The 22,463-nt window shown below is 42.7% G+C and overlaps 11 protein-coding genes across 11 annotated transcripts; 7 read left to right on the top strand and 4 right to left on the bottom strand.

Moving 5' to 3' along the window:
* Positions 1-563: 563 nt before the first annotated feature.
* Positions 564-2,315, top strand: SAMD00019534_079100 (hypothetical protein; the record flags this gene model as incomplete). Its single annotated transcript, XM_012896950.1, has 5 exons — positions 564-744; positions 820-881; positions 952-1,621; positions 1,697-1,792; positions 1,915-2,315. The coding sequence occupies 5 exons, from the start codon at positions 564-566 to the stop codon at positions 2,313-2,315; spliced, it is 1,410 nt and encodes a 469-aa protein (XP_012752404.1).
* A 424-nt stretch (positions 2,316-2,739) lies between these two features.
* SAMD00019534_079090 (hypothetical protein) lies at positions 2,740-5,176 on the top strand (the record flags this gene model as incomplete). Its single annotated transcript, XM_012896949.1, has 4 exons — positions 2,740-3,210; positions 3,304-3,670; positions 3,736-4,005; positions 4,116-5,176. The coding sequence occupies 4 exons, from the start codon at positions 2,740-2,742 to the stop codon at positions 5,174-5,176; spliced, it is 2,169 nt and encodes a 722-aa protein (XP_012752403.1).
* A 162-nt stretch (positions 5,177-5,338) lies between these two features.
* On the bottom strand, positions 5,339-6,274 carry SAMD00019534_079080 (hypothetical protein; the record flags this gene model as incomplete). Its single annotated transcript, XM_012896948.1, has 2 exons — positions 5,339-5,599; positions 5,891-6,274. Coding segments are annotated over 2 exons (645 nt in total), but the record flags the coding sequence as incomplete, so codon positions are not given.
* Positions 6,275-6,686: 412 nt separating this feature from the next.
* Positions 6,687-10,227, top strand: SAMD00019534_079070 (hypothetical protein; the record flags this gene model as incomplete). The annotated part of the gene is made up of 8 exons (XM_012896947.1): positions 6,687-6,836; positions 6,905-7,364; positions 7,430-7,682; positions 7,755-7,827; positions 7,896-8,115; positions 8,331-9,562; positions 9,632-9,832; positions 9,910-10,227. 8 exons carry the CDS (start codon positions 6,687-6,689, stop codon positions 10,225-10,227), a joined length of 2,907 nt encoding a protein of 968 aa, XP_012752401.1.
* A 133-nt stretch (positions 10,228-10,360) lies between these two features.
* SAMD00019534_079060 (hypothetical protein) lies at positions 10,361-11,208 on the top strand (the record flags this gene model as incomplete). Its single annotated transcript, XM_012896946.1, has 4 exons — positions 10,361-10,407; positions 10,472-10,670; positions 10,737-11,057; positions 11,143-11,208. 4 exons carry the CDS (start codon positions 10,361-10,363, stop codon positions 11,206-11,208), a joined length of 633 nt encoding a protein of 210 aa, XP_012752400.1.
* Positions 11,209-11,434: 226 nt separating this feature from the next.
* On the top strand, positions 11,435-14,533 carry SAMD00019534_079050 (hypothetical protein; the record flags this gene model as incomplete). The annotated part of the gene is made up of 7 exons (XM_012896945.1): positions 11,435-11,565; positions 11,641-12,540; positions 12,715-13,200; positions 13,273-13,827; positions 13,886-14,026; positions 14,104-14,257; positions 14,369-14,533. 7 exons carry the CDS (start codon positions 11,435-11,437, stop codon positions 14,531-14,533), a joined length of 2,532 nt encoding a protein of 843 aa, XP_012752399.1.
* Positions 14,534-14,888: 355 nt separating this feature from the next.
* SAMD00019534_079040 (hypothetical protein) lies at positions 14,889-15,881 on the top strand (the record flags this gene model as incomplete). Its single annotated transcript, XM_012896944.1, has 1 exon — positions 14,889-15,881. A coding segment is annotated over one exon (993 nt), but the record flags the coding sequence as incomplete, so codon positions are not given.
* Positions 15,882-15,925: 44 nt separating this feature from the next.
* On the bottom strand, positions 15,926-18,440 carry SAMD00019534_079030 (hypothetical protein; the record flags this gene model as incomplete). The annotated part of the gene is made up of 5 exons (XM_012896943.1): positions 15,926-16,495; positions 16,644-16,776; positions 16,852-17,982; positions 18,025-18,182; positions 18,255-18,440. Coding segments are annotated over 5 exons (2,178 nt in total), but the record flags the coding sequence as incomplete, so codon positions are not given.
* A 216-nt stretch (positions 18,441-18,656) lies between these two features.
* Positions 18,657-19,094, top strand: SAMD00019534_079020 (hypothetical protein; the record flags this gene model as incomplete). Its single annotated transcript, XM_012896942.1, has 1 exon — positions 18,657-19,094. A coding segment is annotated over one exon (438 nt), but the record flags the coding sequence as incomplete, so codon positions are not given.
* A 276-nt stretch (positions 19,095-19,370) lies between these two features.
* Positions 19,371-20,402, bottom strand: SAMD00019534_079010 (hypothetical protein; the record flags this gene model as incomplete). The annotated part of the gene is made up of 1 exon (XM_012896941.1): positions 19,371-20,402. A coding segment is annotated over one exon (1,032 nt), but the record flags the coding sequence as incomplete, so codon positions are not given.
* A 566-nt stretch (positions 20,403-20,968) lies between these two features.
* Positions 20,969-22,023, bottom strand: SAMD00019534_079000 (hypothetical protein; the record flags this gene model as incomplete). The annotated part of the gene is made up of 3 exons (XM_012896940.1): positions 20,969-21,235; positions 21,299-21,732; positions 21,816-22,023. The coding sequence occupies 3 exons, from the start codon at positions 22,021-22,023 to the stop codon at positions 20,969-20,971; spliced, it is 909 nt and encodes a 302-aa protein (XP_012752394.1).
* Positions 22,024-22,463: the final 440 nt, after the last annotated feature.

Below are 22,463 nucleotides of genomic sequence, written 5' to 3'. Positions count from 1 at the left end.
ATAACCCCCCCCCCCCCCCATTTGCACCATGCCCCACCCCACACCGACCAACAATGCAAGGCATTGAACTCCGAAATACTGTGAGATAGGGTGGGGGTTAGTTGTCGACAACTCACTTGACAGACTTCCTCAGATGGTATTGAGTGACACCACATTCCCCCAATCAACCTATTGGTCGTTTCCATTCAAGTCGTATTCGAATTGAATGTTTGTATCCCCACAAATGGGGGTCATCAAAGACATACACTCACTCACTCCTTCAAGACCTGACGACATACGAAACAGATAGGATACTTGGTCAACGTGTTGGAGAGTCGTCGTCATCTTCATTCTTTCATTCATTCATTCAATTCATTCTCTTGGACTCGTACTTTCATTCATACATACATTCATTCGTTCATTCAATCAATCAATCGAACATTAAGTAACTACTGATGCCCGACAAGTCAATTCCATTCACTTCTTCATCGTCATCGACTCAACAACATCTATATCATCATCATCATCATCAACAACAACATCAACATCAACTTCAAACACAGATAACCTGTGATACACAAAGAATGAGCACAACACTGGAGTGTAATGCATCAACAACATCACTCTCAAACTGTAAACATCTAGAATCATTCATTCAACAACAACAACAAGTACAGGTACAAGTAGTACTAGATGATAAACAGGTATTAGTAAATACATGTAATATATGTAATGATAATAGTGAGAATTGGATATGTATCCAATGTAAATATATAAGTTGCTCTCGATTCAAACATAGTCATTCAGAGGAACACTATCAATCCACTGGTCATCCAATAGTAGCGTCACTCTCCGATCACAGTGTATGGTGTTATCAATGCGAATCATATGTCGAGCATCCTGTAAGTCATCCATCCATCCATCATCCATCAATCTCGCGACACTCACTCATTCATTCATTCATTCAAACAGAACCTTGCTCCATATCTTGAGATACTACAACATGTCATTCAACTAAAGTCAACTACTTCTACTACTTCTACTTCAACATCTACAACTGCTACGGCATCACCATCGATATTGAAGATTAGTACACAGACAGAGAGACTAAAGTCAAGTGGAGGTTTGAACAAGTCATCACATTTGGATAACTTCTTGGAGTTTGGAGATGATGAAGAGGATGACGAGTTGATGTTGAAACAACAACAGGAGAGACAACAGGGTGGCGGACTGATACAGGCTGTGATGGATATGTTCTTTGGATCAAGACTGCGTCCACATCCAATGCTGAACGAGTTGTCGCTACAGGGCGTAGCCAATCACATCAAGGCAGGCCACGCCAAGAATATAGTGGTGCTGACAGGCGCGGGCATTAGTGTGGCGGCAGGAATACCAGACTTTCGATCTCCAACCTCTGGACTCTATTACAATCTGGAGAAGTACAACCTACCCTACAAGACAGCCATCTTTGACATTGAGTACTTTGCTGAGAACCCCAAGCCATTCTTCCTAATTGCCAAGGAGCTGTATCCTGGCAACTTCCAACCAACACCTGTACATCACTTTATCAAACTACTTCACGACAAGAATGTGTTGCTGAGGAACTACACTCAGAACATTGACACCTTAGAGAGACAAGCAGGTATGTTGTGCGAGCGAGTTGGTGAGCGAGTTGGCGAGTGAGTGAATGACTAACAATCTATCAATCAATTTCCAGATGTTCCGGATTCAAAGTTAGTGGAGGCACATGGATCATTCGCCACAAGCAAGTGCCTATCTTGCAAGAAGCAACACTCCAAGGAGTGGGTCAAAGGTATGATGCTCGCTCTCATGCACACAATATTCCAGAATCACTCACTCATTCGCCCATGCATCAATCAATCAATCAATCACTGGAACTATTCCAATCAATCAATCAAACATATATATAACCAGATATTATATTCAAGGATGAGATACCAAGATGTACAGAATGTGAGACTGGTATTGTGAAGCCAGATATTATATTCTTTGGAGAGCCATTGCCAGCGAGGTTCACACATTTGGCAAGGGAGGACCTGTCAAAGTGTGATCTGTTATTGGTGATTGGTACATCATTACAAGTACAACCATTCGCTTCATTATTATCGATGGCACCAACGAATATACCAAGATGTCTGATCAATATGCATGAGGTTGGTACCAATGCCCATGGAGGATTCAAATTCGAAGCCTCCAACAACAAGACCGATGTCAAATGGATTGGTGATTGTCAACAGGGTATCAAAGAACTATCACGTCTATTAGGTTGGCAAGATCATCTCCAATCAATAATAAATGGAAATGGCAGCAGTTGATCATACAAACAGACACTACATTCAATCAATCAAACATATATATTTATAGTTGTTAAAAGTCAGCTGACTTTTCGTCGTTCATATCAATCATGATTACATGTACACAAAAGGTTCTTTAAGAACAAGTTTAACAAATATCAAGTCTTCTTCGTCTTGTGCGCCCCTTTAGCAAAAATGGTGAGTGATGGACCCCCCAAACAGTGTGTTGTACTTAGCCCAAGAGTGATCATTTTCCCACACAGACCTCTCACTACTCTTCGATTTCTTTTGAAAGACACACAACCATCATAGTTCATTTTAGGGTATCGCGTGTGATTACTCATTATCCACTGATCATTCAATTAACCAAACGATCAATCAATCAATCAAACAAATATATATATAACACTCATTGATCAAAGTCAGACCAAGACAAGATCGATCGATGAATACACCTTCAGACACTATTTCCGAAGAGGAAGCAGAGCTTAGGATACCCGCCACTCAACATAATGATGATATAGCTATACCAGGTAGCCATGACATTGCCACACTACCATCATCATCATCACCATCATCATCTTCAACGCCAGCATCAACATCACCACAGCAAATCTCGACAACACCATCAACAACACCATCAGCTGTTAATATAAACATTGGAGATGATGATGATGTGTTGTCTGGCGTCACTTCATTGGGCATGGAGAATGCAAATAGTATAAACTACAATACCGTACCGATCACAATCACTTTGGATGACGTCACAGTGTCCCTGCGAGGCGACTCTGAGAACCTCTTCACTCGCATCAAACTCTGCGAGCGCAAGGCACCCAAGAACCTCCTCAACAACATCTCTGCGATCATCCGTCCCGGCCAAATGTGTGCCATCATGGGTGGAAGTGGCAGTGGCAAGGTCAGTCCAATCACCCGATCAATCACTGGAACTATTCCAATCATTCAATCAATCAACTGACCCCATCACATCACATCTCATCACTCCTCACAGACTACATTGCTCAACTCAATCTCTGGAAGATATAACAAGTCAGAGATGAAGGTCGATGGCAACATTATGTTCAACTCGGTGCTGTCACCTCCACCAGACTTGGTCAAGAATGCAGTGGGCTATGTAATGCAGAAGGACTACCTGCTGCCAAACCTATCGGTACGCGAGACTCTTGTCTACTCTGCACGCCTTCGTCTGCCCACCAGCGTCAGTGATGCTGACAAGTTGGAGCGTGTCGATTCCGTGCTCTCAGTACTAGGTCTACGCGACTGTGCCAACACACGAGTGGGTGGCAATGGCAAGCGAGGTATCTCTGGTGGAGAGAAGAGACGTGTGTCCATCGGATGCCAACTCCTCACAGACCCAAGTATGTATCGATCGGTCAAACAATCATGTGGCGCATCAACCCTAACATCGAGGCCTCGCATTTAGGTGTGCTGTTCCTGGATGAGCCAACCACTGGACTGGACGCATTCACTGCGTTCCAGGTCACTCAGACATTGGTCCGCATCGCCAGACAGAACAGAACAGTTATATGTACTATACACCAGCCTCGCTCAGACATCTTCAAACTGTTTGATCAGGTCATGTTGCTGTCCAAAGGACAGCTCGTCTATCTTGGACCAGCCACAGAGATGGTTGGTCACTTTACACGTCTAAACTTCAAGTGTCCAAGAATGGAGAACCCTGCCGATTACTTCAGTATGTGTAGTCTAGTTGACAAGTTGGGTTGGTCGCGGAAGTCAAAGACGCGTCCCATAAACTAACCATCCCTCCCCCTCCCCCTCTGGAATGATTCCATACCCACTCAGTCGACATCTGTTCCGTGGACTATAGAAGCCCTGCATTGGAGGCGGAGAGCGTTGAGAGACTGAAGACATTGGTACTCTCGTTTAATGAGTGCGAGGAGAAGATACAGCTGCAGGAGAAGATTGCCGCACAGCGACTGCGAATCAAGGACGTCTCGCAGAAGCAGAGCAGGACAGAGGAGCAACAGCTGACGTCGCAGCTGAGGACATCGACGCCATTCTTCAGCTCGGTGCCCGTGCTGACCAGCCGCTCGTACCTCAACCATCTGCGCGACCTGCCCGCGGCCATCACCCGTCTCTCGCAGATCGTCTCGTTCGGCCTGATGATGTGCATCTGTTTCCTGCGTCTCAGCGACGACCAGTATGGCATCCAGAACCGCTCGGGATTCCTCTACGAGTCGCTCAGTATGATCTTCATCGCGCTGCTCAACTGTGTGGCGCTGTTCCCCACAGAGCGCAACCTGTTCTACCGCGAGCGTTCGGACGGCCTGTACTCGACCGTTTCATTCTTCACGGCCTACAGTCTTGTGGAGATCCCCTTCAACGCGTTTGGCGCACTGGGCTACACGGCGGTCGTCTACTGGGTGCTGGGCCTGCATCACGGCGTCAGCCACGTCTTTATCTTTGCGCTCACCATCTTCATCCTGCTGTTCTCTGGCGAGTCGGTCGGCCTGTTTGTATGCTCGCTCTTCTACGACGTTGGCCTGTCGACGACGATTGCCAACGTCATCCTGTCGCTGTTCTCACTGCTGGCCGGTTTCTTCAGACCGAGCTCGCAGCTGCCGTTCGTCCTCAAGTACTTCAACTACGCGCTGCCAACCAAGTGGGCTGGCGAGGTGATTGCCATCAACGAGTTCAAGGGTCTGACGTTTGACTGTCCAGGCTCTCAATCTATCAACGGCACCATCTGTCCCGTGTACACTGGTGAGCAAGTTCTCGAGTCCTACGGCTGGAACGACATCAACATCTACGAGTCCATGATAATCATGGTAGTCATCTCCATTGGATATCGTCTAATCGGTTTATTGACTCTCCAGTTCAACAGGAGAGTCGTTGTATTGTAATCTACTTCCTTCCTTGCATCATCCCTCCATCCATCCATACACCAACCATCAATCAGATTGATGATCGTTCCATAACATAATACATCCATTCCATTCCAATCCAGTCGGCATCAATCGCATGCCGGTACACACACTTCGCGTCTGTTTATGTTATGGTTAATGGTTGGTCTGGACTAGCTTGGGTCGGTTCTGACGCCCACTTCTCTCCAGTGTACCATCGCGCAATAGGTGAGCTGGGGAGAACTGACCAGTGGACTCGTCCTTGAGTGCTGGGTTGGGTACTGTATCGCCCTTGTTTCCAATCGATGTATATCCCTCATCATACAACGTGCAATATGGTACATTGAATGTCTTGAGGAACTTCCACACATTGCAATAGTCCCAATCCAAGATTGGACTTACTCTAATGAACTGTGGCCATGACTAATTGATTGATCGACCGGTAGAGAGTTAGTGATTGATTGTGAGGGAGAATGATGATCAAACATACACTGTCTGTTGGAGTAAACTCTGATAGATGACTTGAGTATGGATCAGTCTGTCTTGTGCCAGCAAAGATGGCCTTGATGTGATGCTGGTCGACTTGGTCTGCCAAGCCCTCTCTTAACTCCTTCTCAATGACCTCTACATGCAAGTGATAGCTAAGCAACATTGAGTGTGAGTCATTGATCGATTGATTGAATGAATGATCGAATGGATTGATTGACCTTACTGAGCAGCGCACTCCTCTGTGAATTTAGTTACTTGTTCGAAACAATCGTTGGCCTTGAAGTATAATGTACGCAGTTGTGGTATGTCATCGACATCCTTATTAACTCTATTGTTATTATCTATATTATTATTATTATTATTATTATTCTTTATATTCTTTATATGTCTTTGTACTAATACATGATGTATTAGATGTAATAATACAACACAATCCTTTCCACCATTGAAACATAGAGCAATCTCATCGAATCTATATTGTTCGAATGTCTTATTGATTGTTGCCAATGACTTATTAATCAGTCCAATCAACACCTGATCATCTTTTATACTATCTAGATTGGACAAATCGAATATAATAGGTTTACTTGATCTTCTTGACATTGTTGGTTATGTATCTATCTCTATCTCTGACAAACGAACGAATGAATGAATGACTCATGATTCAGTCGTGTTCTCAAACTTTCTAGATTTGATTGACACCCTTTCAACAACTTCCCAATATTTATTGTCAATCAATGACCTTCTACATGTATAACAACCAAGTAATTATCTGTTACAAGTCTCAAGATGTACCTCAATGTGTAATTACATGTTAGTACACGATAACATATGATCGTTCATATCCTAACATTCTTTGAATTTTATTGTTCGCCACCTTGCAACTACCACACCATCATCCCAACTTCTCAACTTTAGATCCATCGAACGAAGAGATACTAATAGTACAGTCGACTCAACATGAACATCTTATTATTATTAACAACAACCAAGATATATATATAACTTAATAACAATGAATATGCTTGGTGATCTTGCAAACAAACTATTCAATATTCCACCTAAGTATGTTGATGACAAGGAGTACTGTCCTCCCAAGTATGAAGTGCCAGTGGATAATGAAGGTTATCTGGCATCATTCTCAATAGATCAGATACATGAGTATCGACAGGTATGTAATATCCAATATCTAATTGATTGAACTAACGAACTAATGAATGAATGAACACAATGTTGTAGTTCTTCAATGATTATGGATTCGTTATAATCAGAGATGTATTGGATTTGGAATCATGCCAGTCTACTATTGATGATATTTGGAGGTATATTGAGAATGATGAATGGTTATATTATCCTCCAATGTCAAAGGATTTGTGTAATAGGACAAAGAGGAATGATCCCAGCACATGGAAACACTGGCCATCAATGGCCTACGCTGGTATAGTTGGAGGTCCAAGTGTATTCACAAAGCAATCAGTGGATAATCGTGCCAACAACAATATATATCAAGTATATAGTCAACTACTTGATAGGAAGGATCTATTCATCAATCATGATCGTTATGGATTCTTCCGTCCTACCATCAACATCCTGGAATCATTCCCAAGGATGTCTCCCCAGCACACCGAGATCAACTTTGCCCTGAACGATAACCAACCAACAATACCCGATATGAGGGTGTGGAAGACTGAGCTCAATTGTAACTACTTTGATCATTCATTCATTCATTCAATCAATTAATCACTAACATTCATTTCCATGTAGTGCACTTGGATATGAATCCATTCGCATATATTGAGGAGACAAATGATGCCACGAGACAGAGGGTGATCGATCAGTTGGAGTATGATAATACAAAGTCAGCTGACTTTATTATTGAGAATAATGAGGTTGGTATCAAATCATTGAATGAGTTACACATTCAAGGTTTGATCAACTTGGCCGACAACAAAGATGAAGATGGTGGATTCATTGTTGTACCAGGCTTTCCACGTCATCTTGAGGAGTGGACATTAAAGTAAGTACATTCTATACTGGTCTCATTTGATTGATTGAATGGAATACTAATCAATCAATTATTCCCAAACAGGAACAAGACATTGAGGACCAACATTGGTACAAAGGAGAGGTTCGTACTTATCCCTGTTTCCAACTCATTATATGTAAGTCTACTCATTCATTCTTGATCAGCTTACCATTGACACTAACTGACCAACCCTTATGAAATCAGAATAATGCTGTTAGGGTAACAGCTAGAGCTGGTAGTTTGGTATTATGGAACCAAAAGATGGCTCATGGAAGTGTTGCAAACAATAGTCCAAGACCAAGACTGGCACAGTTCATCAAGATGACTCCATGTTCATATCTTACACGTGACAAGATGGAATTGAGAACCAACAGAATCAACCAATGTCTAGATAGTATCACTGGACTTGACAAGCAATCATACAGTGAGTCACAACAACGAGTATTAGGTATCAAGTCATGGTATCAATGATCTATTATTATTAATTAAATGTAGAGTTGAGTTGGTGTGTTAGCCTCGGCATTCATTCGTGTGTTTGACCTTGTGAAGATCACCAAAGTTGTAGTCATATTTGAACAATCAATCAAAGTAATAATAATAGTAATACATCAACAATGACAACATTACAATATACTAAAGACTTGTATACATTGTTGAACAATGGACTTAACAACAACAATGTTGATGATGGAATCAAACCTACATTCTTGTTGGTCGGTTGTACAGTTGATAACAACAACACAACATTAGTGATCACTGCACTAAAGACAGACAATGACAACAGCAACAACAACAGACATTTGATCTCCTCGACACTACCCGCTGGTGATGTTGGTGTAATTGGTGCAGTGCGTCTTGTTGACTCACTTGATGATGCGTCAACTATCACTGCCGCTACACTCAATGAGATGGTGGCTGTTGCCAAACTATTCCAACCAACAAAGATATCAGTTGTGGCATTGGCTTCATTGGATACAGAGAAACAACAATTGAATATACGATTCTATAATGCATCGTCACGACAAGCACTTGACTCATCGACAGTTCAAGAGATTGGTACACAATCAATGATCAACAAACTCAAGCAATCATTCACAATGGTCCGTGTCGTTGCGCCACGCATCGACAACACATCAGCACAGCTACTCAAGACAGACAACCAACATCGAGCAGACTCTGTATACCTTCATCACAAGCAGGACAATGTGGTGTTCACTTCTTCGACCTCGGGTGATCAAGCCAGCGAGTCATCATGGAGAAAGCTGCAAGAGTCCACAACAACAGCAACAAAGAAGACAACGCCTCTGCTTGATAACATAATACAACTACATCTAATGTTCAAGATTAGCAACAATGTGGCAGACATCACTAAGCTGATGGCACCATGCCTCACTATCTCATCGTCGGCGACATCCCAGCAACAAGAAGTCTACGAGGTCAGCGCACTGGCACTAATCAGGAGCGACGCAACGCTTACCCAATCGCTAAAGACAATGATTCAAGCGGTTGTCAGCCAGCTTGATGCGCCGAACCAGCGCCCCCTGCACTACCAGCTGCCCATCATACCTCTTCCAATCACCTGTCTTTTTGGCCTCGACAAGCAGGGCGCTGTCAACGATGACCTGTCCAAAAAGACACGTGAATCTTATCATCATCTTTTGTTCCTGCCTATGAACCGGCCACTGCTGCGATCATTCGCCGCCAAGACCTTTGATGGATCAAAACAGTCCGCGTCCACTGGTACATGGACACCTCACATCAAGGACATCCACAAGCAGCTATCCCTCGACTCAACCATCGGTGGCACTGTCTCACTAGTCAAAGGCTCCTACGACTACTACCATTACAAGCAGGATCATACCAATGATGATGTAACTGTCACGCTCATACTCACCTCGTTCCCTCACTCACTTACTCTTTGATCATGCCACGAATGACAGGGATGGGGATGTGCATACAGATCAATGCAAACGATATGCTCTTGGCTCAAGTATCAAGACGTGACACAGAAGGGAGTACCAACTCATCATGAGATCCAAAAGATATTAGTTGACATGAAGGATAAGAAGGCATCATTCTACAAGTCTGCTCAATGGATTGGCGCATTCGAGATCACTCTTTGTCTCCAACAACTCTATAATGTATGTTGTCGCTCGCCTTTGGATGGTCCACCAATCAATCATCTAACTCACTCACTCGCTCGCTCACTCATTCATAGATTGATTGTAAGATCATCAATGTAACATCTGGAGCCGAGGTTATATTCAAGACTAGAGAGTTGGCACGCCACTTTGATAGGGATGGCAGTCCAGTGATGATTGGTGGAGGCGTGTTGGCTTATACTTTGTTGGGAGTCGACTTTAATCCAGAGACTGGAGACTCTCGCTACCTTATACTCGATCCACATTACACTGGTGATGCCACCGATGTCAAGACCATCAAGGAGAAGGGATGGTGTGGATGGAAGTCGGCCGATCTATTCAGGAAGGATGCATTCTACAACTTCTGTCTTCCACAAGTGCCCGACGAAATTTGATCATTCATCTTCACCTTCATTCAATCAATCAATCTATCTATCGGGCGATCAATCAATAAAGATATAGTTAGTAATCAATCATGAACTATATATGCCAACGATTGGCACTTAAGAGAACTACTGTGTTGTCGCAATGTGCAAGGCGAATGTACAGCAACAGCAGCAACACTTACTCCTCGCGTATCAACATCAACAACAATGGACAACATAACATGTATATATCATCATCATTCACAACACACAGATCATACAGTAGTAGTACCTCATCAAGTAATAGCGAACAACAACAACATAAAGATAACAAAAAGGAAGACAAGAGCGAACAGGTACAAGAGGACAACGATGTCCAACAACATAGTTCGTGGAAGATGTTACTATTGACAGGTGTTCAGATTATGGGTTATGTATACTTGATAAGAACATACGTACTTGATTACTCAATGGTAAGTAGTCTAAGTCATTCACACAATCAATCAATCACATACTCACTCGTCTTGAACTCAATGTAGTGCACAGGTTCATCAATGTTACCAACACTCAATGATCATGGTGACTTTGTATTGGTTGATAAGACTCAGTTGAGACCTATCAAGAGAGATGATCTTATAATGGCAGTGTCACCAGTTGATCCTGCTGGTAACATTTGTAAGCGAGTCAGGTATCTGGCAGGCGATGTCATTGAGTATCAAGGACCACTTGGCATCGTCAGACGTATGCAAATACCCGAGGGCTACGTATGGGTTGAAGGAGACAATGCCAAGACATCATTCGACTCTCGCAACTATGGTCCTGTTCCACTATCCCTTGTAAAAGGTCGTGTAATATGTAGAGTAAGGTCATTCATTCATTCTTCATGTCTTTGAATTGTTTGATTGGTTGATTGCTAACAACATGATGTTTGAACACTTTGTTTAGGTATATCCATTCTCATGGCTTGATACACCATGGCCTGCTTCAACATCCACTACAAGAGTAGAGTAGAGTAGTAATAACAAATAATAACATATATATATTATCTCTTTCACAACAACAATGTGTTGTGTTGATAGATAGTGAAATGAAGGGGCATCGAGTTGTGTTTTTGATTCGATTCCAACCAAAACTAGATCTTTTGATTCAATCATTGATTCATTCATTCACGTGACATCATCATCATCAGTTATTTATATATATATATATATAATACATCTTAGAGAAGGAAGGAAGGATGACAATCACAGCCAAGCTTAGATTGTTAACAACAACCAAAGATCAAGATGTAAAGGAATATGCATTGGAGTTTGGTTCCAATGTTATTGGTAGAGGTCGTCCAACATTCATATCAGACAACAGAATAAGGTATGTTGGTCCAAAGTTACAGGCCTCCCAAAGATGATTGATAATGATATCTGACACATATCTTGATTAATTTAGTCGATCACATGCTGATATAGTTGTTTCAAAGGACTTGTCTCAAGTCACATACACACAACTGCATGAGAACAAGAGTCTGTTGACAAGATTGAATGATGGCGATGATGATGACGACGTTGATGGTGATGACCATCAGGATAGTAACAATAATAGTAGTAATGGAAGTAATGGTGTCGAGAGACCAGACACTTCAAACACAAGTGATGATGACAACAATAAGAAGAAGATATCGGTCAAGATAACAAAGGGACAGACTATCATCCTGAAGAATGATGATCATATATATCTTAATCCACATGTACAACCATTGGTCATAGTCATTGAGGATGACATGATGGAGTCGATGGAGACCAACATCGATGATGAATGTGCCACGCAGATCGATCACACCGAAGAGTTTGATGACCTACATGATGATGAAGATGATGAAGATGTTGAGAACAACAAGCAACAACAACACCATGCCAATCATAAGCCACACCAAGCAGAGTCAAACAACATCAATAACAATAACAAGAGAGAGCGTGATGATGATGAGAGTCACTTTGTCAAGAAGTTAAGAGTGGAACATCCATCAACAAGGACAAAGACAGTCTCTGCCAACACGACAACGACTACAACAACGACAACATCAACAGTAAGCAGGTCAAAGAAGGATAGCTCACCAGTATACGTAACAGACGAGTCAAGGATGAATCTGTCAGAGGACGAACTTGTCTATGTCAAGCAATTGGGCAAAGGATCATGTGGCGAGGTCAGTCTCTACGAATGGCGCGGCACACAAGTGGCCGTCAAGATCATCTTTCGGTCACTATTACACAAAGAGAAGAATGGAGAGTTTGAGAAGGAGACCCTCATACTCAAGTGTCTGAGGCATCCCAACGTCGTCCTCTTCATGGGGTAAGTCCTGGAACCATCCCACCCACACCATTAATCAATCACGAGTGATTGGAACCATTCCAAACATCACCAACTTTGTCCATTCAATCATTCAATCTATCACTGGATCTATTCCAATCACTCAATCAATCAATCAATCAAACAATCACTTACACACCCTCCCACAACCTCCAGAACATGCCTATTGAAGGGCAACCTGGCAATCATCACAGAGTACTTGAATAGTGGATCGTTGAGACATGTGTTGGATGCAAAGAAGGAGATTGGTTGGAATACAAAGGTGAAGATGTGTCTGGACATTGCCCAAGGAATGAACTATCTGCATACTTATAATCCCAAGATCATACATCGTGATCTAAAGTCTGTCAACTTGTTGGTGGACAATAACTACAATGTCAAAGTGTCAGACTTTGGCCTGTCTAGATTCTCAAGTGGTAACGAGGTGGCCAAGACCTTCTGTGGCACACTCCCATGGATTGCACCCGAAGTGTTTGGTGGCTCTGGATACTCGACCAAAGCCGACGTCTTTAGCTTTGGTGTAGTGCTCTGGGAGATCCTCACACACAAGACACCAAGTGGAAACATCGCTAACTCTGAGCTTGGACATCCCGTCATCCCTGATACATGCCCCCTCCCCTACGCCCAGCTCATCAAAGATTGGTATGTATCGCGATGGTCGAGTGTGTTCGTCTTGCCACAGCCCATCCACTAACTTACTCCCAATCACAACAGCTGCAAGAGGAAGCCGGAAGATAGACCTGACTTCCAACATATTATTGGACGTCTAAAGTCAATGTTTGTGATCCACGAGGACACGGACAAGACAGAGTCAAATAATGGTAGTGGCGCGGTTACAAAGCCAGTGGCTGTGGCTGTTGAGAAACAGACACTGTTCAACTGGAGAATCGACCCAACTGAGATATCGGACATGAAGTTCATCAAGAAGACAGAGTCTTACATATTACACTCTGGCGTGTACAAGACAAAGCAGGTACTGATCAAACAGATGAACTCAAGTGTTAAGGAGTTTGAGTTGAAGGAGTTGGACATCCTGGCGAGTCTTACCTCTCCAAGAATATTCCACTTCTACGGCGTTGTCTATAATGACAAGGAGTTTGCCACCATCTCAGAGTACACGCCCAACATGTCACTACTCGATGCAATGAAGGATGAGACCATCGCTCAATCATTCACATGGGAGAACACTCTGGATGTGGCAATACAAGTGGCAGTATCAATCAATGAACTTCATCAACACAAGCCAGCCATCTTACACAGAGGTATAACGTAAGTACTTACATATAACTCTTCATTGTGCCCTAATTAACATGCCTTATTGTCACAGCAATGAGAGTTTTGTATTCGATATAGAGAAGAGCATCAAGATAACAGACTTTGGACTTTCAAGGTTCAACATCCATGAGAATGACGTATCTCTGGGGTTGATAAAAGGAAAGTTTATGTACTCTCCTCCAGAGCTGTTCTTGTAGGTAGTCAACAAACAACCACTTTCAATTGCGACCACCTAGCACTACCTAATCAATCTTTCAATCATTCATTTAGCTCCAAGAAGTATAGTACCAAATCAGATGTGTATAGTTATTCGATTGTATTATGGGAGCTGATCCAACGATGTATCAATGGAAGTTACCAAGTGCCATTCTCCCATCTCAAGCTAGACTATGACTTCCAGATAATCCATCATACTGCCAAATATGTAAGTTACCAAGTGCCATTCTCCCATCTCACGCTAGACTATGACTTCCATCATCCATCATCCATCCGATAGATATACCTGTAACTAACATTACATTTATCACAAATATAGAATAAGAGACCATTGGTTGATGAGACCAAGGTACCATTGCCAATTCAACAGTTGTTGAAACAATGTTGGGATGCTGATCCTCAAAACAGACCAGACCTCGACACTGTTATCAAGTCACTCGAGTCGTTCAAGACCAAGATTGTCCTTGCCAAAGGCAATCAATAAAGGTGTTGCAGCAATATGAAATGTATATTACTCATGTTTCCAAAATAGGTAAAACCCTGGGACGTCTATTGTTCTCAAAACGAGTTCTGCTCAGTACCTCCCCCACGTTCCTGAATCGATCACCCCACGATCTTCAACAAAACATCGTTTGGAGTGTGTCATTCATGAAGCAAAGGGGGTTCCATTCCAAAGACTTCCAATGATCATTGGAATGAAATAAAGTAGTATATAATCCTCCTTCGGTCATCATTAAACAATCCATCAACAAACAAACAAACAAACAAACAATTATCAATCAATCAATTAATCAATCAATCATCAAACTATTAATCAATCATTCTATTAATTATAAATAATGTCTACTTTATCTAAAACAATTATTTTTGAACAATACGGACCATCAGATGTACTAAAAGTTAAAGAGGTTCCAGTACCAACACCAGGTGATGGTCAGGTAAGAGTGAAGGTTGCAGCAGTTGGTCTAAACAGAGCTGAGGCTTTAATTAGAGCTGGTTTATTCTTTATCAAACCAACTTTGCCCAGTGGAATAGGATATGAAGCAGCAGGCACAGTCGATGCAATTGGAAATACAGTAACCAAGTTCAAAGTTGGAGATCGTGTCGTAGTCGTACCAACTTCCAGTATAACCACCAACTCTGAACACATTGTTCTCCCAGAGAACCAACTAGCTCACATCCCAGTCGATCAATCATTCACTGATGCAGCTGCCACCTGGACTGCGTACCTTACAGCATACTTTGCAATATATGAGTATGGCCTTACTATCAAGAGCACAGACACTGTAGTTGTCACCGCGGCTAGCAGCTCAGTTGCGCTTGCATTCATCCATTATGTCAAATCATTTGGAGCCACTGTGATTGCACTAAGCAGAACAAATGCCAAGAAGGATCAGATCATTGCCCAGGGTGCTGATCACTTCATTGCCACTGGCGAAGAGGACTTGGTCAAACGAATCAGAGAGCTCACCAAGGGAGCAGGTGCCAACCTATTCTTGGACCCAGTCGGCGGTCCTCAGCTCGAGAAGTTGGTGTTTGCAGCAGCTTATGAAGCAACATTAATCCTATATGGAATGTTGTCGAGTGAGCCTACTGTACTACCTGTTGGCGCAACCATTGGTAATCACTTGACCATCAAAGGATATAGTGTATCATCATTCTATCCTAATCCACAGGCAGTTGAACGTGCTCAACTATTCATCACCAAGTTCCTCTCCACCCAAAAAGTACCATCTATAGTTGGACAAGTACTCAAAGGAATTGAATCAGTACCCGCTGGTCACAAGATCCTTGACTCTGGCGACCTCTTTGGAAAAGTAGTTGTAGAGTTCTAGAACAATGAATGGATGTATATAAATAAAATAAATAATCAGTAAGATTGTACCTTGTATTTGCCACCTTTCTTCAAGACGAATCCTTGATGATTGAGTGTCTCTAGTATCTCTGTAAAGTTCTCCAGTGGCATTTTGTTATCCTTCATCAACTTGTAGATCTGATTATCAGTGTACTCGTCCACACCAGTCTTGTTGCACTCCTTGCTCAAGAGTGCTGAGACCTTCTTCACCATTGATGACTTGCCCATACGAGACGTTCGCCTAAAGTCCACCTTGCCATACTCATCCTCAAACACCTCCATGATCGACTCCTTCATGATTTCCACCACGTCCAACGCGTCATCCTTGGTGACCTCCTCTCGCAGCTCCAGCTTGGCGCGAGCCTCTGATAGTCTGATCAATGATTCAAGTTGTCTCGTTGTGACTGGGGCGCTGTCCTGCTTGGTTGAACGATCACGTAGATCCAAGTAAAACTCCTGTATGACCTTGATTGCGTCCTCGGAAAGCACTGGGAACACGTACTTCTTTGCATAAGAGATGTACTTGCGTAGGATCAGCGGTGCTATCGCGTCAAACTCTTCACCAGACTGCAGTATCAGCCTATGAAGTATAGATTGTCTACCTGATGCCTGACTACTATTGGTCAGTGGTGTGAAGAACTGTTGACTTGGTGTTGCCTTTCTTTTATGATCGTTTCCTGCAGAGTGTAGCTGTATATGAAGGTAAGTTTGTGTTTCAAAGTCAATGACTTTTCATACTTACATCCAAAATATGATGAGAGATGATCCTGTCCATGCCCTCATTGGGCTTGTCCAGGAGCACAAAGATGAGGTCGAAACGAGACAGCAAAGGTGAGCTCATCTTGATGTTCTCTGACACAGTCTTGGCACGACTGTCAAATGTTGATTGATTGATTGATGTAAGTCATATGAACAACATTGATTGGTGCTGAGGGACAAGAACTTACTTGTAATGACCACCAACAGGATTGGCTGCAGCAATGACTGATGTCCTGGCTGGTAGGTTGCAGACGATTCCAGCCTTGGCAATACTGACGGACTGTTGCTCCATGGCTTCTAGGAGGGCTGGATGCTCTTTCTTCATCTTGTCAAACTCGTCAATGCAACAGCATCCTTGATCACCAAGCACCAATGCTCCTGCCTCAAGTGCAAAGTCACCTGATCCACTCTCTCTGTGCAGTGACACTGTCAGTCCTGTTGTCGTTGTGTATCCTCCACTGACGTATACACCTCGAGGTGAGATGGTTTGGAAGGCCTTTAGCATCTGACTCTTGCCGAGACCAGGATCACCAACGATCAATACATGAGGGTCGCCTCTTATTGGCAAACGATTCTTATCCTGTAGGTTCCGTGGATTGCCACCAAAGAGCGCCAGTGACAGACCTGCCTTGACCATCTCCTGTCCATAGATTGACGGGCATATTGAGTTGACGATCAGTTTGAACAGGTTTGGTTGTTCTGCAATCGACTTGATTCCATACATGTCTTTGATTGAGAAGTTGGTGATATCAGCTTTGCCAGCAGAATCCACCTGTTTGTTTGAGTCAATCGAGTTGGCATCCAGGTACATAAAGTATATTGCCTTGTTGCTGCTGCTGTTGCCACCTTCCTCTTGCTTGAGCACCTTGATGATTCCACAAACTGTCACAATGTCACCTGGTACGACGGTCTCGACCAAGTCTTCGGTGAGCTCGCATTCAATGTTCTTTGGGATGCCACTCTTCTGATCCTTCTGATCTGCATCCTCTTGAAGTCTGATCTTCTGCCAGTCTACCGTCACAGCGGTCGACCGCAATGGCTCGAACGACTTGCTCGGACAGTCATACCCAACGCATGATGTGGGCATGCTCGTGCGTCCCTCGTTGAAGTACTTGAGCTGAACAGTCGAGCACAATGGACACTTGTATGACATTGACTTGACGAATGGACGAACATTGCCCACACGAATGACAGTGCCCTTGATCGCCACCAGCTTGCCAATGAGGTTGGATTTGAGTGTTCGAATGTAACATGAAGGGTAGTTGAAAATGCGCACATTGACTTTCTTCTTTGTTGCCAATGACATTGCTGTGTTCTGACTGAATGTCACGGCCTTGTTGGGGCCCTTGACCAAAGGACAGTACAATATCTGATAGAGTACCACACCAATACAGTCAAAGACGAACTGAGGTCGATCAAAGATCATCCTCTCAAAGCCATCATCCTGTTTAAACACAAAGCTCTTGAGTGATACAAAGTCCAATGGTATTGTATTGTTCTCATCACATGCATATATATTCTATTTCATGTCATTGTTAGTTACAAATTCAATCGACCAATCGCATCAATGACAACAATCGAACATACATACTTCTTTACATAACTCTCTGAAACATGGCATACATCTTTGAATGAATCTGAGCCTGTCTTCATTGAGTAGGGACTCTTTCTCCATGGCAGTAGAGAGGTCATCACCGGATATTGTTGATGTGTTGAATGGTAGGAAGTACAAGTCCCTTCCAATCAATTGATCCAATGTGTCAATGTTTGGATATACATGTTCAATCACTTCTTCACCATCATCATCCATTGCAAAATGTACCAACTGTGTACTGTGATTATGTTTTACATCATATTCATCGTCATCCATTATTATTATCTGTATCTATATTATCTGTTAGCCAAGTTCAATTTGAGTTGAGGGAAGAACTTGAAAGTGAAGATCTAACCTTGATACCCATAAATTAAGTTTTAATTCTTAGAAAAAGTAATACAGATAAAGATACAGATACAGATACATACAATGTCTACATTTACATTGAGTGCACAAGTCGGTGACCAGGCAGAGGCTACAACAGTAGTCGATAATACATTGTTGGCAACAAGTGTTGGCAGTGGTGATGTGGAGGTCTATTCAACACCTTCGATGATAGCATTGATGGAGCGTGCTGCTGTGTTGACACTCAATGGCAAGCTGGACAGTGCTTGGACAACAGTTGGCACATCGATCAATATCAGTCATCTCAGTGCAACACCCGTTAACATGTCAGTGCGTGCAGTGGCCACCATCACAGCCATTGACAACAGAAAGATCACGTACAATGTTGAAGCCTTTGACTCTGTCGAGAAGATTGGCGAAGGTGTCCACGAACGATTCGCCGTTGACAAACAGAGATTCATGTCTCGGACAAACAGCAAGGGTACCCCCGCCAAGTAGATGATGATCGGCTCATTCGTTCATTCATTCTCATCAAGTTGGCGCAACAAACAAGCGAACAACAAACAATCGATCAATCAATCTACAATGTAATGTATAGGTATAACAACATTAAATCAAACTCTTTATTCCATTTAGAAGTTGTGTTGGCAACACAAGGAAACACTCGCGGAAACACAAGGAAACACGCGGCAACACGTGTGGTAGCGAAGACATCATCAACAACAAGTTTGTGGGGGACTACTTCCATCATCAGGGGATGGTCTATTGTACATGCTCTTGGGCCAGTTGCTTGGAGTGCTCATAGCGTTGAATCTTCTCGATGGCAATCTTTCTCTCCTCGATCAATCTGGCATTGTGAGCCTTGAGCTCTTGCAGCTTCCTCTCGAGGTCGTCACGCTGCTCGTTGATTGTTGGATTGGCCGGTGCAATGAGCGATGAGAGCGAGTCCAGGATGGCAGACAACTCATTCTTGATGCTTGTGGTCAGCGACTTGACATTGTCCTTGATGTTCCAGCTCTCGATCTCCTCCAATATCGTCTTGAGCACCTTCTCAGACTTTTCGTACGAGTTGCTCAACATGGACTCCAACTGCTCGATCGTGTGTTCCAAGTCATGTGACAACTTCTTGCTGAGTGTCTCCTCTTCCTCATCCACCTCATTGTTGTTGTTGTTGGGGTCCTTCTCCTCAATCACCTCCTCGACTACAACTTTCTCGACAACTTCCTCGACTTTGATGACTGGCACTGGTACTGGCACTGGCACCTCCTCAATCTTTGGAGCTGGCAGGTCTTCCTCTGGTTCATATGTTCTCTTCTTGATGATCTCAAACTCGAGTGCCTTGAGTGAGTTGGCGATACGCTTGAGGAGGTTGAGGTCACGTTGTGGCTCTGGTGTGATCTCGGCAGCTTCAATCTTCTGGGCAGTCAATGGTTTGGGCAACTCAATCACCTCGACAGGCATTGGAACCGGCTCAACACTCTGAGGCTGTGGAACGATCTGTTGATTAGTTTTCTCGACCAGTTGCTTCTCCAGCACCAAGAACTCCTTGAGTATTCTCTCATTCTCCTCATCTTTGGCGGTGTTGGTGTTTGTTGTGGTTGTGATAGTTGGTTGCTCGACCAGCTCAGCTGATGACTCCTTCATCTCAATCTCATTGACTGCGGTGGTAGTCAATAAATAATCTATTGTTTGGTCAAGGTTCCATGAGTTGGCCTTAAGTGCATTGATTGCCTCCTCTGGAGTTGACTTTGGGAATATTAAACGGATGGTATTAAGTTTTCCTTCCATTATTATTTTAAATTATTATTATTATTATTAGTTTATAAATAAATATTTGATCGGATAACTTATAATATCGATTTAATTAACTTAGTAGTTTATGTTATTGATTTACTTTATACCAACTACTGAGTACTTAAATGTAATGTTGTTGGAACGCGGTGAACATCACCAGACCCAATATTGAACTGTACCATCGACGAGCGATGACCCAAGGTTGACCAACAACTTAAACAAAGTTAATGAATTGGATATACAATCAGCCGATGGTCAACCAGAATATCTTGATATGGAATTGGAATACATAACATAGATTGATTGTGGGTGATGGTGTGTTTGAGTGTGTGAGTGTGTGAAGTGTCGTTTCCCAAAGACGACATGTCGTGTCCTGGATAGACATAGTGTGTGAGTGATCGAAGTGTGTGATCATGTGATCTGCGTATACATGAGGACATAATGTACCTCAGGACGATGGAGTGAGATGGAAGCCACACGCGCGATGAACGTTCCCTGAACCAACAATGAATGAAAGAAGCATGCACATGGTTGATGATGATGTTGGATGAGGAGTGGAGTCACTCACTGACTCACTTCTCAAACACAACACTCCAATGACCTGACTTTACGCCAGTGTTGTATTTGACAATGATTGGAACTGTAAAGTACTTGAGTAGACTCTCAGTCGCTTTGGTATCCAACGCGAATCGCTGTGCCAATGTCTGAGCATTATTAGTCACTGGGTCCTCTCTATGCAATTGATATATCGTATTCATAATGTCCATTGTCACACGCCCACTCGCAACCTTATTCTTTACCATCCTCTGTTTGATCTTTGATATCCTTGTCGAAAGGTCCTAGTTTGTTTAAAGTTAGTATGATTGATTGAATGATTGAATGATTGATGGGAGTGGACATACATCATTTGACTCTATGTTTACATCTGGTAACTGATCAGAGTAGTGAGGTATTTGATTGTCTTCGGGTTTGTTGAAGTGAATGTGTTGTGATTCATCGACGACGGAGAATCGATTTGAAATAGTATTGTACAGCTCGACCTTCTGATCGTTCTTTTCGGTAAAGTCACTGGGTGTCATCTGATCAAGTGCCTCTTGTTTCTTCTCGTACTCAACCTGCCATCTCTCTTCAAGTTGTTCAAACGATTGGTAATCATCTACTTTATGTTGTTGAGGCATTACACCCATCAACAATGGATTATTTCTTTGTTGATCTTCAACCATTGCCAATAAACGTCTATCACGTTCATCCATTCCATCGTCAAACTCTTCATTGTCTTCATCATCTTCGTACTCATCCCTTTCACCAGGTAGATATACACCAATGCCTCTCAAGTCTAGGTTTGGAATTCACGTGTAAGTCATGTGAACTGGACCATATTTGATTGATTGAGTGATCGATCTTTGATCATGTACTCACTCTTATCAAGATGAGCATGTTGTTGAATGCTACTACTACTGTCTACAGGTCTGTCATTGTCATTTTCGGTGTTGTTGATCGCATTGTTGTTGATGTTATTGTTGTTGTTGTTGTTGGCAACAGATGTGTAGCATCTGGTCAAAGTGGCCAATGATCGATTAGCATTCAAACTGCCTGTATATCTAAACAATGAACACAGTCTTATCATCTCTCTGTGTGTCTGTATGTGTGTGTATGTGATGGTATAGATAATAGAACAGATACAGTGAAGTGGTGTGAAGAGATAAAGGAGCATCAGATTACCCCCTTTTTTGAGGTTTTGTGATTGATCAAACCTCAAAAACACATCTTGTGGTCCTGGATACCAAATCAAAAGTGGGCTGGTCAAGCCCTCACTTGTAGAGATAAACAACACAACCACAATCAAATAAGTCAGTCTCTTGATATCTGAACGGTTACCCTTGTTGTTATGTGTTTTGTACTTATATTTAACCTAACTCTTTAAAGGATTTTTGATTGGTGAGTTACTATACGACACTTCCATGAAGCAATCCGTTAATCTGGCTGGACTTTGATTGATTGATCGTATGTATATGTACTATGATGTTAGGAAGAGTGTAGTATGTGATTGATTGACTGATCCAATAC

This window comes from Acytostelium subglobosum (genome assembly GCF_000787575.1).
Source record: "Acytostelium subglobosum LB1 DNA, scaffold: scaffold16, whole genome shotgun sequence".
NCBI lineage: Eukaryota > Evosea > Eumycetozoa > Acytosteliales > Acytosteliaceae > Acytostelium > Acytostelium subglobosum.
Note: the sequence above shows the minus strand (reverse complement) of the source record. Positions and strands in the feature narration are given on the sequence as shown.